General features: G+C 37.1%; 1 protein-coding gene across 1 annotated transcript in view; it reads left to right on the top strand.

Annotated features, from left to right (window-relative positions):
- DCBLD2 (discoidin, CUB and LCCL domain containing 2) overlaps positions 1-17,403 on the top strand; it is a 96,668-nt gene that overhangs the window by 60,946 nt on the left and 18,319 nt on the right. The window contains exons 4-9 of the mRNA XM_060098654.1: positions 9,824-9,875; positions 12,161-12,233; positions 12,554-12,687; positions 14,136-14,176; positions 15,061-15,276; positions 16,056-16,180. Of these exons, the coding sequence (XP_059954637.1) occupies positions 9,824-9,875; positions 12,161-12,233; positions 12,554-12,687; positions 14,136-14,176; positions 15,061-15,276; positions 16,056-16,180 (641 nt within the window). The remainder of the gene's footprint in view (positions 1-9,823; positions 9,876-12,160; positions 12,234-12,553; positions 12,688-14,135; positions 14,177-15,060; positions 15,277-16,055; positions 16,181-17,403) is intronic.

The following is a 17,403-nucleotide window of genomic DNA, read 5'->3' as shown; positions in this document are numbered from 1 at the left end:
TTGGGAATGAAAAAGTTGTGAAAAATCTTGCTTCACTGGCTTCCTCATTTGTTAAACTGTCACAAAGACTTGTTAACGTTATAGTGTGATGTGTGGTTGATACAGCCATGATTTTGTGTAAGATAGACTAATTTTCATTACTTCTTATAAGAGCCTATTGCAAAATTATATTCCCTTCAGTGCCTTATTTCCTGCAATAGGCCTGGCCCCGGGAAAACAGCAGTAAATGAGACAGACGCAATCACACCTTCACAGGGCTTACAGTACAGGGTTGGAAAAAGGCATTAAACACATGGTTACTTAATTGCAGTTATAATAAGTATGATGAAGGAAACATTCAAATAAGGGTGCAGGGAGTAGAAGATTGGTGAAGAGCAAAGCTCTCCTGAAGAAACCACTTCTGAGCCCAGAACCAAAGGAACCAAAGGATTAATTGGAGGTTCCAGACATACAGGGAAGAACATGGTAGGGAAGAGAGCAGCAGGTGCAAAGGCCTTAGGGTGGGAAGGAGCTTTGGAGGAACTGGAAAAATAACCAGCACAGCTGGGGTGAAATGAATCAGTGGTGAGTTAAGTCACATTATTCAGGGCCTTGCAGAAAATGTAAGGGTTGGAGTTTTATCCCCAGAAAAGTACATGGAAGCTGTTAGAGCAGAGTAGTGATGTGACTGGATTTATGTTTTTGTTTTTACGATTCACTGATCTGTGAAGAACGGGCCAAAGAGAGAGAAGAAGAATTGTAGGGAGGCCAGGTAAGAGGCTGTTTAGAGGGGGACTGGATCAGAGGTGACCAAATTAAGAGATCTTGCTATAAAAGTAGCTCCAGAATTAGGCCAGATGCTAATTTAATTCTTTTTAAAGACTTTTGAACCAGACATATCTTCTACAGGGAAACATTTCAAAGGATTAATATTCATTCTACCTGAGTTCATGTTGAAGTAAGAGGCTTCAGACACAAAGAAGCTTCTTGGATGAGGTGCTGAGCTGCTACAGTGCCTCGGTGATGTCTGGGGCACTGTACCTGGTGTGCTCTTCACTTTAGGGTCTAGTTTTTATAACTTTTATGGTTTTATTCCTCTCTGTTATTTTTAATGATCTTTGAGCAGTAGTTTCCAGTCTTTTACATTGACAATTACTGCTTTTAATTTTCACCCATAAACCTCATTTTTGAAAGATTTTATCCACCAGTGAAAGGAAGTTTTCCTGTTTCTATTGGGTAGCAAAGAAAGACAGAGAAAAATATTAATCAACACTTCAGTAATAATTAGAGGATTGGTAATTTACTCTGAGTTGGTATAATTCCATCAGATTCGAACTAGACTTTCTGAAATTGAAATTTTCATCTGAAAATTGAAGATGTACGTGGATCCTAAACATATCCTGGGCAACATATTAGCAACCACTGTTTAGAAGTTCTGTAGAGAGAAACTCCTTAGTTACTGCTGGTCTTACTGAGAGAGGCAAAGCCAGCCACTCACAAGTCCAGACTCAGTGACTCAGATCTTTTAATCCAGAATAATAAATGATACCGACATTTTCATTCTAAAATGTAAATGTAAAAAACAGCATTTACCACTGGACTTGAAAAATAAAATAAATTTTATAGGGGATTTGCTCTAAATTCCTGGTTTTGAATCTGTTCAACATTAACTAGTTTCTAAGAAAAGCTCAACATTTCTAGGATGACTCTGGGCAATAATTTTTTAGGTAATTTTAGTTACGGAACAATGAGCTCAGAAGGCATGTCTGCATTTGCATTGATAGCTTCAGGTCTTTTAAGGCAGCCTCTGTTTGTTATGTGCCATCAATTTGGGGCGGGGTGTGTATCTGTGTGTGTGTGCACATATATATGTATATGACCAGCTGAAAAGTGATAGTTGATATTCCTTTTTTAGAACGTGAATTATCACTTAAAAAGTAATGTTAAACCTCATTACTTCAAATTTTACCAATCCAGAATTTTGTATTGGTCACTCTAAAGTTTGCCTTTATTTTTTTTAGGAAAAACAGGAGCTAGTTTAAAATTACATGTGAAATAAAATAATCCAATGTAGATGTATTAACATGCTGCCTAATTGGAACTCATAAACACTTGTTTATTCATTGCCTCCTGACAATGTGCTTAGGACTTGGGAACAGCTGAGCCTGACAAATATTCCCATTTGACAGGGTTATTATTGCTATATGCTGGGTTATTTTTAGACTTAACACCGATAGTATAAAAGGTTTTAATTGCTACATTCTTTAACCACATTTTTTTTTGCAAATATTTTCCATTTCTTCCAGCTTCCATCAGATTATATTAACTTGTAAATGAAACATAGGGGCGGAATAGAGAACTCCTTTCTAATAGAGTCCAGATTTCTGTAACTGGTTGTTTTTTTCCTGCATGGAATGTTTTTGGTTTTGAAAATAGAGTATGAATTCCTTAGATTGTTTGCTACCTTAATTGTACAGTAATTTTATAGGATCCTTTCTGTTTTGAGTGCTACACTTAGCTATGTTTCTATTTTTAGTTTTTCTGTTGTGTTCCTAATTTTTGTTGTTGTGTCTGGCAAACGTTTTAAAACTTTTAAACTATTTAGTAAGATTTTATTAATGAAGTCTCAGTTTACTTGCATATTTTTAGATTTGTCTTTATTTTATACACAAATGAATATGTATAGTGTTTGTGTGTATACATGCAGAAAAATATCTGTATTTTGATGTCAATTTGTACAACAAAGGTACTGATGAAAAAAAGTGTTACCAATTTTGCAGAGAAATTTATAAACAGAATTAATTCGTTAAGGTGGTATAACCCAAAGAGGCAATTCACCTTTATGAGACAGAGTTTATTTCAGACTGACAGAAAACCTCAAGAGCGCCTTAATGATTTTAAGTGTTTTCTATGTGTTTTGGTTTTTTTTTTTAGTAAGTTAGCAATTCTTTTAAGGGGCTAAGTATGTGTTTGTGCTATCTTGTGCTATCTGGGGGACAAGTTCATTCACTGCTACTCTTACTAAGATATTATTAGTGTCCTCGATACTAGGTTACAAAAGAATTTTAATGTGTCTTACAATCTTTAATATTTTTAATGTCTCATATTTTAATATAACATGTCTTATGTTATTTCAATATGTCTTATAATGTCTTTTAATATGTCTTATATTCATTTTTTAGTATACAGGAATTTAGGTGTGGAGAGGGTTTGATCTATCCATATGTAGCTGTAGCCTTTTTGACTTATTGCTTAGGCAACTGAGCCATGCCTACATCATCTGTGAAAAAAAAAATTGACTATTTTCATCTGAGAAAATTTTTCCTGAGCTCCTGCTGTGGACTCAGCTTCCATAGATGGCATTGTAATATTTCTAAGAGAAACAAGATTTAATCTCTATTCTCAGTATGTAGAAGGAGATTAGATGTAAAATACCACATAAATTATCTGCCACTTAGTAAATGTTAGTTGATGCTGAATCACGATAAATTATGTTTTATTATATATGTAAATTTCCCTTCACTAGATTGCACATGGTACAAATCAGTGCCAGGTTCCTATTGTGGAAACAAGGAATTATTCCCAAGGTCACACAATAATATTGACACAAGAATTTAGCAGAAAGATGAGCCTTGTCCCACATCCTCTAGCTCTTGAACAAAGTAGCTATCTGTACACCTACAATGCAAGCTTGCTGACAAAGTGAGAATCGGGAAAGAATGACCTCGGGTCCCTTCAGTTTCTGGGGAATTTGTTATTTAAAAGAATTTCAGAGCAAATAAAAGAGAAGAATTTGTAGTATACATTGTCTTGCTTCGTGTATTTTCTTCTTTCTGGTAAAAAAATATAATTACTTAGTTACAGTGCTTTATGCTTCCTTGAGTTAGAATAAATAAAGGCACTTAAGCATCCCTTCCCTCAGAAGTAAATGGCTTCAACTGCGCAAAAATTATACCCTACAGCTAATATAGTTGGTGATATACTCTTGTAAGTGATGGGTACTGACACTGCTGAGAGTCTTTTTTCAATTTATTCAAGAGCACAAAACAGTATTAATTGGGGGAAAATCTAAATCTCTTTCACAATCCTTTAATCTCAGAAATAGACTGCTGTCAATCAAAAATATTTCTTAGTAGCCAGTATGCTGATATTTTTTATTATTTGTGAACTTCTAAAATATTTATCATTTTCATGGTATTACATGTGGGTTAACATTAGGTGTCATGTTTTAAAAAATATTTCATGGAATAACTATGAAGTTCCCAAGCCTATGCAGTTATTATGTATTAGAAAAAATTTTAGTTGTACTTTAAATAAAACCCTGTGTATAGGATACCAATTATGCCTCATAGTAATATTGCTAACTAAGTTAGAGCCGTCTTAGAAACTCTGATGTTGATGTCTTCATTAAGAAAACCCTGAAATCTTGTCATCCTCTTGTTGATTATTGGCTCATCTTTGTTTTCGTAGTTTTCTTGTGCTCTTCCTCACGGTCACATAATCCTGCCTTCAAAACCCCACGGAGGCCTGCCTCCTCTTTAAAGCCTTCTGAGGTTAAGGAAGGCAGATGTTAGAGCAGCTCTTTTTATAGGGATTATGATCACACTCACTTTGGGTTAGACTGTGCTGCTAAAACTAGTGTAGAATGTGCACTGTAGATGCCACCTCTTCTTTGGGCCGCGCAGGGGAAAAGAGGGAATAGAGTGCTGTGAGCTTCAGCAGCATCCCTGAGGGCGTTCTGCATACTACTGCTGCCATTCCCTGTTGTCCAGAGCACCCAAATGAAGTTCACAGTATATTTGGCGTTTCGTGTACTAATGTATATGTTATATGTATTCTTTTGTATGTATTAAATATTGGAGTAAAATTACCCAAAAAAAATAATTCCCATGCAGAAGCTCTTACTTGAGAACTGAGTGAATTATATACTGCTCTTCACTGTGAACATATATCACTGATTTTTAGTACTGTGTGCCGTGTTAAAGTGGATCCAGCTTGATAATTGAGCTGACAGTGAGTACTTTATCAGTACTTATTATTATAATCACTGCCCTAAGCACTTTACGTGGAATGCATACTTTTAACTAGCGCAGGTCAGAAACCTTCAAGTTATCTTTGACTCTTTGTCTCAAACTTCACATCCATCAACCACCTCTCTGAATATATATGTACGTATATCTGAATTTGACTACATCTCTTGGCCTCCACTGCTACACTAGTTCACGTTACCATCAACTTTTACCTCAATTATGGCAAGAGATTCCTCCCTGACCTTTGTTTCTGCCCTTTCTCCCCTTCAGTCTACTCTCAACCCAGTGATCAGTGTGATCCTATTAAATTGAAGGTCCCATCTTATTCTGCCCAGTGTCCTTATCTCCTGGACACCATTAGGATATGGCTTCTCATGACTGGTTTGGCTTCATCTCTTACTTGTCTTCCCCTTGTTCACTCTGGCCTCAACAATGCTGGGCACGCTTCCTCCTGAGGGCCTTTGTGATTCCCTTTGACTGTTCTCCGTTATCCACATACCTGATACCTCACTCCCTCACCTATTTTAGAGTTTTATTCAAATGCTTCCTTCTCAGTAAGGCCTACCCTGACCACTCTACTTAAAATTGCAACCCCTTAACTTTCCCTAACTTCCTTCCTTTATTTTTCTAGCGTATTTATTACCGACTAATACACTATATATTTTTCTTATTTACATTGTCTATTTTTTCTTACCCCCACAGGAGGTACACTTCATATATGCAGGGATTTTTGTCTGATTGTTCTTTGCTCCATCTATAGCACCTAGAAGAACACCTAATCATAATACATAGTTATTAAAAACTTGTTGAATGCATGAACAAATGAATAAATAAACAAACTGCCAATCCTGGCTCTGTCTTTTACTAAGCTTATTTCATCCATCAATGCAAATGTGCTGTATATGAAAGGAAATTATTACTACTTCTATGATAGCTTCTTTTTCTTTCTTGTTTTTAAGATTTTAATAATAGTTTTATTGAGATAATTCGCATACCATACAATTCATCTACTTAAAATATACAGTTCATTGATTTTCAGTATATTCAGGGTTGTGCAGTCATCACCACAGTCCATTTTAGACCGTTTTCATCACCACAAAAGAAACCCTGTAGTCAGTAATAATCAAGTAATAATCACTCCCCATTTGCTAATCTTTAACCCCCTCCAGTCCTAGGTTACCACTGATCTACTTTTATCTCTCTAGATTTGCCTATTCTGGATATTTCATATAAATGAAATCACGTAATATGTGCTATTTTGTGACTGGCTTCTTTCACTTAGCATGTTTTCAAAGTTGATCCATGTTGTAGCATGTATGAGCACTTATTTTTTATGGCCAGGTAATATTTCATCTTATGAATATACCACTTTCACATTTTGTTTACCCATTCATCAGTTGATGAACATTTGTGTACACGTGTTGTATGGACACATGTTTTAAATTTTCATGGGTATATACCTGGTAGTGGAATTGCTGGGTCATATGGTACCTCTGTATTTACCCTTTTAAGGCACTGACAGACCATTTTCCAAAGCAGTTGCACCATTTCACAATTCCACTAACAATATATGAGGGTTCCAGTTTCTCCACATCCTTGCCAACACTTGTTATCTGTTTTTTTGATTCTAGTCATCCTAGTGGGTATAAAGTGGTATCTCACTGTAATTTTTATTATTATTTCCCTGATACTTATTCATGTTGAGTATCTTTCCATGTGCTTATTAGCCATTTGTATATCTTCATTGGAGAACTGTCTATTCAGATCCTTTGCTCCTTTTAAAATTGGGTTAGGGACTTTCCCGGTGGTCCAGTGGTTAAGACTCCCGAGCTCCCAATGCAGGGGGCCTGGGTTCGATCCCTGGTCAGAGAACTAGATCCTACATGCCACAACTAAAGATCTGGCACAGCCAAATAAATAAATAAATATTTTTTTAAAAAATTGGGTTATTTGTCTTTTTAATGTCTAGTTGTATTCCTTATGTATTCTGAATACTAGATCCTTATCAGCTATATGCTTTGCAAATATTTTCTGTCATTCTTTGGCTTATCTTTCTCTTTCATAATAGCATTTTTTGAAGCACAGCAATTTTAAATTTTGATGAAATCAGTTTATGTGTTTTTATGTATTTGCTTATGCTTTTGGTGTCATATCTAAGAAACTATTGCTTAATCCAAAGTCAAGATTTATACCTATATTTTCTTCTAAGTGTTTTATAGTTTTAGCTCTTGAATTTAGATCCACCTTGAGTTAACTTTTATATATGATCTGAGGTAGGGATTTGGTTTCTTTCTTTTGCATGTGGATATCCAGTTGTCCCAGCATCATTTGTTAAAAAGACTATTTTTACCCCCATTAAATTGTCTTGGCACCCTTGTTGAAATCAGTGACTGTAAATTTCAGGATTTATTTCTGGACTCTCAGTTCTATTCCATTCATTATGATAACTTCTTGTACATTGCTGTGAGAAGTTTGAGTCAGATGGTTCCCTTTGAGTCGCATTCATCTTGCCTAGGCTGTGTTCTTATTAACTGGGTGCCTTATTAGTAATAGTGATTTTCTGGAAGGCTGTTTACTTGGGAGAAGCTTTCTAGAAAGACACACTTTAAAGTTTCTCAATCCCTGCTTAATTGATGTTTTCTTTGCCTTCATGGAGTTGTAAAGGTCAAAATCTCTAATTGTGACTTTCTTTTTCTTTTGTCTTCTTGGCTCTCCTTAATAGCTTTCCATTTTGAGTTCATATTTTCCTCTTAGGGAGCTGTTTTGAGCCCCCATGGAATTTGAGAGCAAGGTCAAGTGAATTGCATACATTTGTGCAAAATCTGGAGTTTCAGCACTGCATGGGCTTTATTATAATAAAGCCCTCTTCTAATCAAGTATATCCATAGTTGACTAGGACTCTGGCATGTAGCCTGAAGGTAATAGGGCCAGCTGGCAGTCTTCTTATGGCTTGAATGCCATGTTGGACCACACAGGTACCTTTTCATCCCAGGCTATTAATTTTAGAAGTTCAGTTTCTAATCGTAGAAGTTGGAAACTCTTCTGGTGGAACAGGAAAGTGGAAAATCAGTTCTTATTGATGCTGTGTAAAGATTGCCAGGAATATCTATAGAATACAGGTAACTCAGTTTGTCTGCTTTTCCTAGTCAGTTAACCAGGTGATAGTGAACCTCTAACCAGGCATGTATCCTCTTAAACTCCTAAAATACAGATTTAACTTAATCATCATTCGAGTACCTGTACTATGTAGATATTCATCCATGTAATCTCTCTCAAAATACCACTTTCTTATTAGTTTAACAGTTATTATGCTCTAGTTCTTTCAAGACACATACCAGTTGGATAATAAACACATAATTTTTCTTCAGAATTGTAAAATAGAATAATCAGTTATTCTGTGCTTGCCATTGATTTAACAAATATTTGTACACCTTCAGTGTGCTGGGAAGAATGCGAGATGTTATCTCTGTCAGTGTATTGGGAACCCTCGGCACAGTGTTTGTCTAGCATTTATAGGTGAAATCACTCACCCTTGTGATTGGCTTAGGACCTTCTTCCAGGTTTTCCCCCTACAGGTTAGTCCATGATTAGACTTAGCCAAACATGCTAACAATCAAACTTTTATTCATCCATTTATTCAATAAATGTTGATAGAAAACCTCCTGTTATGCCATAGGCTGTGATTGCTGCTGGCAATACAAAGGTGAAGACTGACAGCCGCAGTCACACTACCCATGGGCTAGGCATCATAAAATGATGTTGCTTATTAACACTAAAATGATTGCAACAGATCACTCTTACGTGACACATGGTACTGTGAGAACATCTAATAGTCATCCATTCGTTACGCCAAATAGCCCTAAGTGCCTACTGTGTGCTAGCACAGTTTGACTTGGGAAGATCAGGAACCGCTTCTGAGGGGATGCGACAGTTAAGCTGAGATCTAGAGAGGAGTGAGCCAGGTGAAGAGATAGTGGAAGCGCCTTCCTGGCCGAGAGCACAGAGGAAGAGGAAGAAAGCTAGTATGACAAGAGGCCAAGACAGGAGCAAAACCAGACTGAGGTCGGGCCTTGTGGGCTATGTTGAAGACTTTGCCCTTTGTCCTAAGAGCAGAAGGAAACCACTGAAATGTTTGAACCAGAAGCCACCTTTTTACACAAGCCTGTGACCTAGGTCTTATTTAGACAAGGTTAGCTCTTACACAGATTTGATTTTGAGATAGGAAATGTTAAAACTTTAAAGTTCTGTCTTATGCAGAGTGTGCTTTAGAATTACCTGGAGGACTTGTTAAAATAGCTTTTTGGGCCCCACTGCCAAGAGATGCTGCAGGTCTAGATGGTGTTCAAACAAATTTTGAATTTCTAGTAACTTCCCAGAAGATGCTGCCACTGCTGATCCACAGAATTAACTCACCTTTCATTTGTTATTGTTTTCCTCATGCGTAACCAGCAAAGGATCATTTTTAGTCATATAGTAACAAGAAATATTTGCTTCAGAAGCTATCAATATATTTTATAGAAGCTACTTCAGGGCTATAAATTATACTTATCTGTGTACTGTCCATGTGTATGATACGTGATTCTGTGAGGCGATGTGGTGTATTCAATATTGGGCAGACATAGCCCCAGAAGTCCAGATACTTAAAATCAAAGAAATTGTGATTACCAAAAGCTTATAAAAAGTTAAAGTACTACCTTGATAGCTGTTAAGATTTTGAAATTTAGAACAATATGATTTGGGTTTGGAAACAGTTGGTGTTTCAGTAAGAATAAACCTATTATTATTGAATCAGTTTTTTATTTTTGTTTTTCTAGATCTAATTACTTGTTTAGACACTGCATCCAGTTTTTTGGAACCTGAGTTCAGGTATGACCATATTTGTGACTTTTTTTTTTCTTAAATGTTACTCTTCATCTACTTCATCCTCATCTTATGTACTTAAGATTAATGTACATGGTGTGACTCATAATCATTGTTCTGAGACATCAGTAAACCAGAGCTTATGTAAAACCATTGAGTTGCCATGTTTAAATTTTGCCTTAACTTTTAGCATTTGAATCTTCTCCACAATGGAAGTATAATTTGGATACACTTTACAAGTAGGACTAGTCACTCTTCAAAATCTGTCAAAACTCCTAATAAAGGTAGAAGAGCCATTTATCTTCGCTCAAAAAGAAGTAACAGGATGGTTTAGGCTGTTAGGGAATTCCTCACTGTTCTTACCCAGGTGGCATTTTTATTAATACTACCATTTCCCTGCTTTACACCCTTGTCTCTTGCTTGGACTAGGATTAACTTGTAATTGGTTTCCCTTTTCTAACCTTTGCTGGCTTTTTTCTGCCATTCACATTCTGCCAAGTTATTTTCTAAAATCTGTATTCGATCACTCCCCTGCTTTGAAATCTTCAGGAGCTACTTATTATGACAAAATGCCATCCCTGTTCCTTAGCCTGGTTTTCAGGGTCCTTCACAAGTAGTCTTTGGGCCATTTTTCTAGTCTCACGTTAACATACTCATGTTGAAATGTCCCTGAATTATTTATACTGCTCTGAGCTCTCAGAACTTTTGTCTGGAATCACTTTATTCTTCTCTGTTTAGCAAATTCATTCTCATCTTTGAAGACCCATCTCACTCACCTCCCCCAACTTGCTACTGCTCCCCAAAGAGCCTTCATTTTGTCTTCAGGAATGGTTCTCTCCCTGTGGGCTGGTGGGGATCTTCAGCCCTTGTGGGGGGTTGTGGTCAGCAGAGGTAACCCTGGTATCGGTGTATGTCACACGGCCCTGCCAGAGGATCAGCTGTCTTGGACCCTCCACTCTCCAACTCCGTCGTCACCACCCACACGCAAGCTGCTGTCCTTTCTCGCCTGGACTGCCTAACAGTGTCCTATCCTCCACTCGTGGTCCTTACAGTCTTTTCTTTCCAGGAGCCAGAATAACTTTTTAAAAAAAATAAAAATCAGATTATATGTATAGACCATCAAAATCCTTTGTTGACTTCCTCTTTTTACTTAGAAATATACTCCAAGACTCCTCACCACAGCCCCCCTGGCTTCTGCATGATCTGACCCCTGTCCCCTGTTCCAAGCTTCTCTCAGACTAACTTTACCTTTCTCACCGCACTCTACCTGCACTGGTTGTCCTCGGTTCCAGACACACACAGGCCATCCTGCCTCAGGGACATGCTTTTCCTTCTGGTTGTGGTACACATCCCTGCACTGTTCCAGTTAACAGCCGGTGGTTCTCTGCTGAGGCTTCCCTTCCTCAGAGCCCCGTCCACTGACCGAGGCAGTGCAGAGCCCTGCATATGAACACAAACTCTGGAGCCCATCTACCACGACACAACTGTGTGACCTGGGCACACAGCTCATCAGTTTCCTCATCTGTAAAATGAGGATAATAATAATACCTACCATGTAGGGTTCTTATGTGGATGACTTGAAGTATACTTAGAATGTTGCCTGGGACATAGTAAGTTTGCTGAATGTTTGTATTACTTTTATTAAGTTAGATTCCTCCCAGCTATTTCATAGAGTGCCTTTTCTTTGTAGCATAATCATAATCTAATCTAATTAATCATAATCTAATTAATCTAAAGTATCCATTTAATGTTCTCTCCCACCATGGGAATGTAAACCCAGTGAGGATGGCACCATATTTGCTTGGTTGACCTTTGTAAACCCGGTACCTAGCACAGCCCAGCACTTAACAGACAATGTAATAGACATTCATGTAAATGTGTTAAGTGGGTAGGTGGATGAGTGAGTGAGTAAATAAATGAATGCCAAACATTTTTTAAAAATCGACTTAAATTTGATCAATAGAGAGTTGGTGAAATAAATTGAGGTTCATCCACAAAGTCAAATGTAGCTATTAAATATTATGAATAGCTCTTACAGTAGAAATATGTCTGCCATTCATTATGAAGCAAAATAAAGCAGTATATAGAATATGAAATAATTTTTGTATATATGTATGTGAAGACGTGTAAATGGAAGAAAATCTTAAGGGCTTTTTAGAAGTGGTGGTTCTCTCAGAGTGGTGAGATTATGGTATTTACATTGAACTGAAAACTGGGTAAGTGACATTTTTTGGTCTTTTTCCCCAGAAAGTACAGCACTATATACCCTTTAACTTGTTTTTATTTCACAGCAAGTACTGCCCAGCTGGTTGTCTGCTTCCTTTTGCTGAGATATCTGGAACAATCCCTCATGGATATAGAGATGTGAGTTGGATATAGACTTATGTTAAAGTGATGATAAAACTTCATTTTTTAAACTCCTTCATAGATAGATGTGTAATCTATTGTATGTCTTTATCTTGATTTTTATTTTCTAGGAATTACTTCTTTTTAGTAATATGTAACATTTTGTTGTTTTTCTTCTGCTAAGAATCTGTTCTGTGTTGTATCATCAATAATCTATCCCATGTTTATTAAGAAAACTGCCCAGATCAATTAATTTCTAGAGGAAGAAATATAAGTGTCTTGTTTATGAATTATCAAAAGAAAATTTAAAACTAATCTTTTATCTTTCCTCCCTGAAGTCCTCACCATTGTGCATGGCTGGTGTGCATGCAGGCGTAGTGTCAAACATTTTGGGTGGCCGGATTAGTGTCGTAATTAGTAAAGGCATCCCGTACTATGAAAGTTCTTTGGCTAACAACGTAACGTCTGTGGTGTAAGTATATATGCTGTTTATAATAAGCGTGTTGCACGGGGTGGGATAGGGTTGAGTTAGACCTGAGCAGCATCACTGTTGATGGTGTTCATGAAATAACCTTTGTGTGATAAGGACAAACGTTGATGGTGTTCATGAAATAACCTTTGTGTGCTCGATATCTGAGTGTATTGACGAGCGCAGGCAAGGTCTTGCTATCTTGGCTTGTTCTCTGTCAGAAAGGTCGGTAGTCATTTGGAAGAGTGATTTGTTTCTTCTTTTCTAAGTGTTGAAAGAGCCCAGAGTGAGTCTAGAAGTATATTGCCAAATCCTTACTTCATTTTAAAGATCAGAAGGCATAACTAACTACTCTGTTCTTTATAGCCTGTGTGGCCCATGATGGATTAGTGTGATCTGTTTGTAAATCTTGCATCTTAGACATGCTCGGTCCTGCAGACAATAAGCGTAATTGAAGCCAGCTTCTCTTCAGGTCCTAGGCCAGTTTCATTCAGAAGGCAAGAGTGTGATCCATACTCAAGACAGTATAAAGCAGGAGGCAGCAAACTTTTTCTGTAGAGAGCCAGCTAACAAATATTTCAGACTTTATGGGCCACATGTCTGTCACTCATTCTTTTTTGTTTTATTTACAACTTTTTTTAACTATGTAAAAACTGCTCTAAGCTTTCTGGCCATACAAAGCAGGCCATGCATGGGCTGTCATTTGCTCATCCCTGCTCTGTAGTCGGCTACCTTTCCTTCCTGTCGTTTCTTCTGGATGATTTTATGCAGATCGTTTCATTCCTTTCCACTGTTATACCTTTAGAAAGAATTTTTTTTCATGAGTTCTCTCTTTCATATTTAAAAAAACGGACAGGTTGCATCCACTTGTGATGGTTTGAGCGTTGTGCTAAAGGCAGGAGCATACACTGATGATTTTATCCCTCCAAGTTCCTTAGGGCCCTTTGACCTGCCATATGGTGAACTAATAACTAATAATCCCACCCCTCCACTCTCCCCAAGCTCCTATTCTGCCAGTTACTTTAAAATTCAAATGCAATGCTACATTGTAACTCTGAAACTTTTTCTTAGATACATTGATTTCCTGTAACAAATGCAGTCTCTCTTAGTAGTAGCCAGCTTTTCTTCTGTTTGCCCCAGGAAGCTTGAGCCTCTTTCTATGAGAATTACACTTTTCATTATATATTCCCAAAAAGCAATTGCCACAGAAACACTTTAGGATTCAATTTATTTCATGAAAAAGTACATATTGAAGGTTGAATGGATGCACTTGCATAATCATGTATGAAACTAGGCACTAGATACTTGTAGAGAAAATTGATTATGCTGTCTAATATATAGCCATAGACCGTTCTTAGTGAAATAAAAACAAAAGAAAGCTTTGCTAAGACAAATATGAGGAAATCATGTGGTTATATGAGTGTCACCAAAAAAGTCTTTCTCTCTTTCAGGGGACACTTATCTACAAGTCTTTTTACATTTAAGACAAGTGGTAAGCCTCTCATGGACTTTATAACTTATCATAATTTGTATAATAGCCAATATTTTTTGAACACTGTACATCAGGCACTTTGCCAATTGCTAGGTTGGGTTTTGGGTTTTGGGGTTTTTTTTGCACTTTCTCATTTAGTTATCACGAATAACTCTATGAGGTAAAATAGGTGCTTAATAATTTAATGAATGGAATAAACTGGAGGTTTTATATTAATAGGGAAATGATCATGTAAGCATGGAAGTTACCTTAGAAAAAGGGAATTTTGAATATGTCTGAAGTAATTAACTCAATCAACAGAAAATATTGAGTGCCTTTTTTCATTTGTCAGGCACTGTTCTGGTGCTAGTGAAACAAAAGTGAGCAGAATAAACAAAATTGTGCTTTCCTGGAGCATACATTCTGGAAGTGAGAGATTGACAATAAACAGCGGATAAGTAAATGAATGTTTATAACGTCCTGTTTACAATATTATAAAAGATGTAGAAAATAAGGCAAGGAAAGAGGACAGGCAGTTCAGAAGGGACAGGTTCGAAGTTTAATGTGGGTTGGGGCAGGCCTCATGGAGAATGTGACATCTGAGCAAACACCTGGAGGAGGTAAGGGAGCGAGTTGCCCTCTGGGGAGAGTGTCCCAGGGAGAGGGTAATGTGTTGCCATTAAGCTAGTGATTACTGCTGTGAATAAATATGTCTGTACGTTCTCTGATGAGACAGGAAGACATAGACCCAAGAAACATTTGCATACTTTTGAAACCCTCTAGTACAGTATATTGTCAGCATAGCGTATGTTAATTAAAGGAACAATTAGAGTTTCCAATGAGCAAGTGTTTAGAGATTTTTGAGTTTATATCTGGAAACCAAATTACTTTCTTCTTTGTTTCAGGTTGCTATGGAACACTGGGCATGGAATCTGGCGTGATTGCCGATGCTCAAATAACGGCATCATCTGTGCTGGAGTGGACAGACCACACAGGGCAAGAGAACAGCTGGAAACCCGAAAAGGCCAGGCTGAAAAAACCTGGACCTCCTTGGGCTGCTTTTGCCACTGATGAATATCAGTGGTTGCAAATAGATCTGAATAAGGAAAAGAAGATCACAGGTTAAGAGACATAATTTTCTAGATGATTTATAATCCTAATTTCATTTGGAAACCTGGTGACATCTAAGAATTTCATAGAAAATTAGGTCACTGCAAATTTAATTATATAGTTTTAAGTTTAGTGTACTGGTGTTAATATGACCGAAGTTGGTTTTATAAGGCATGGCAAAGGAGAGGAGTTGGTATTTGATTCTTACTAGCGTTTCTTTTCATTGTAAAGAGATTCTTTTAAGGTTGTGTTTCAGTAAAGGGATCTTGCGACATCTGAAATAATCATCTCCTATAGTCATTAAGAGAAATTTGTGTTCAAGGAGTCCATTTTAAGTGCTACAAGTAATATTCCATATGTGCCAAGTATAAATTTAATTATTTAGAGCAACTTAACAAATGGTCAGAATAATTGGTTAGGACTGGTGTAGATAATTTTGTTAAAGATTTATTTTGCTTTGGTTCTAAAAATAATACCAGTAATCTTTAATCTATTCATTCCCAGGAAGTCATTCTTTCTCAGTAGGTGAACTATATTTTGCAGTGTCGTGAACACAAGCTGCCAAAATACAATAGTCTTTTCCTTACCTGTGCCCATCATTCTTCTTGTCTCTACAAGGGAGCAAAGCCAAGGATTTAGTTACCATTAGGATGAAACCGTGTACTTAGATATGGTAATGTGCCAGAGACAAAAATGTTTCAACAGTACATTTTAGATGTTAATGCTTCAGTGAAGAACAACTTCAAAGATCAGACCGTGAGCACTAACGAAAGGACCTCTCCATTCCCAGGCATTGTAACCACCGGCTCCACCATGGTGGAACACAATTATTATGTGTCAGCCTACAGAATTCTGTACAGTGATGATGGGCAGAGATGGACTGTGTACAGAGAGCCTGGTGTGGAGCAGGATAAGGTAAAATGATTACCAGAGTATTTTTAAAGAACATTAAAAAGGGGATGGGGGGATAGGTGGCCTTTGCCAAAAGCCACAGAAGCTCTTCCTGTGTGATATAAAAATTAAATATCATTTGGTCTTACTCTGCCCTCTTCTGGTTATTTTAGGTAGTGTTAGTTATTGGCCTTACCCTTCTACCTGTGGTTAGGAAATTCTCAGTGCTTCTAGGTCCCTTTTGATGATTGTAAGGGTAAGTACTTTCCTGATTTTTTTTCCAGTGCATTTTAATTCACTTGTTTAAATAATTCATTAAGAAATAATAAAAAGGAACTTTAATTTCTTGTCCTTAAAAAGCTTTTCTTATCAATCCACAGAATGATGGAGAGCCTAACTTGTTCCTGGATTTCTACTCTAGGCCAGCGGGGGTGGGGACAAAGGAGCTAATGGTAGAAGGGCATTAAATTGTAGGATATTATAGAAAGGTCACGTCAAGATCACCTCACCAACTTTTGTCGTAGAAAACAACTTTATTTCCACCTGAAGAATTTCCTTAACTTCTGTGGTAATAATGAACTGTTGTTTTAGTTAGCAAAAAATGACAGTGCTTAGGGGTAGAGAGCAAGCAGGTAGAGGTGGCTGTCAACTAGAGGTTTGTTACTTTCACCTGGGCTCCTGGACCTTGATCCACCCACCACAAGGGGTCCCTGTCCCCAAGGAAGGTGGATGCCTCTCATCTAGAATTGAAATTATGAGCACATTTTTTCAATGAAACCTCCCTGTGAGTTTTGTTTCAGTTTTATGATACTATCAATTCTCTATCATATACGTGATATGCTAATATATTTTCACTTGCCACTTTTCTCATCTCTCTGTTCAAAAAACTCCAGGGATTCCCTTTAATCTTTCATATGGATCTAAACTCTTCAGCTGTTACTCAAGGCCTTCTTTCCTCTCTTCTGCTTGATATCACATGAACTTCAATCTTTGGTGAGCCTCCACCCCTTGAAGCAGATAAAAATATTGTCTCTGAATCTAACTTACTTCTGCCTAATGCCCCCAAACTTACTTTTTACTATTAGCACATCCATATTTATTTGTACAATAATATTTGTTATACTTGTAGAATATAGTTAATTTTTTGAAATTATAAGTATTATCCATGCTTATATTATAAAAACATCTAACAACACTGAATTATATTTCTGAAAAACTTTTTTCGGCTTCCTTTTTGAAAGATAATT

Source organism: Mesoplodon densirostris, chromosome 5 (assembly GCF_025265405.1).
Source record: "Mesoplodon densirostris isolate mMesDen1 chromosome 5, mMesDen1 primary haplotype, whole genome shotgun sequence".
NCBI classification, from domain to species: domain Eukaryota; kingdom Metazoa; phylum Chordata; class Mammalia; order Artiodactyla; family Ziphiidae; genus Mesoplodon; species Mesoplodon densirostris.
The sequence above is the reverse complement of the archived record's forward strand: the minus strand, read 5'-3'. Positions and strand labels throughout refer to the sequence as shown.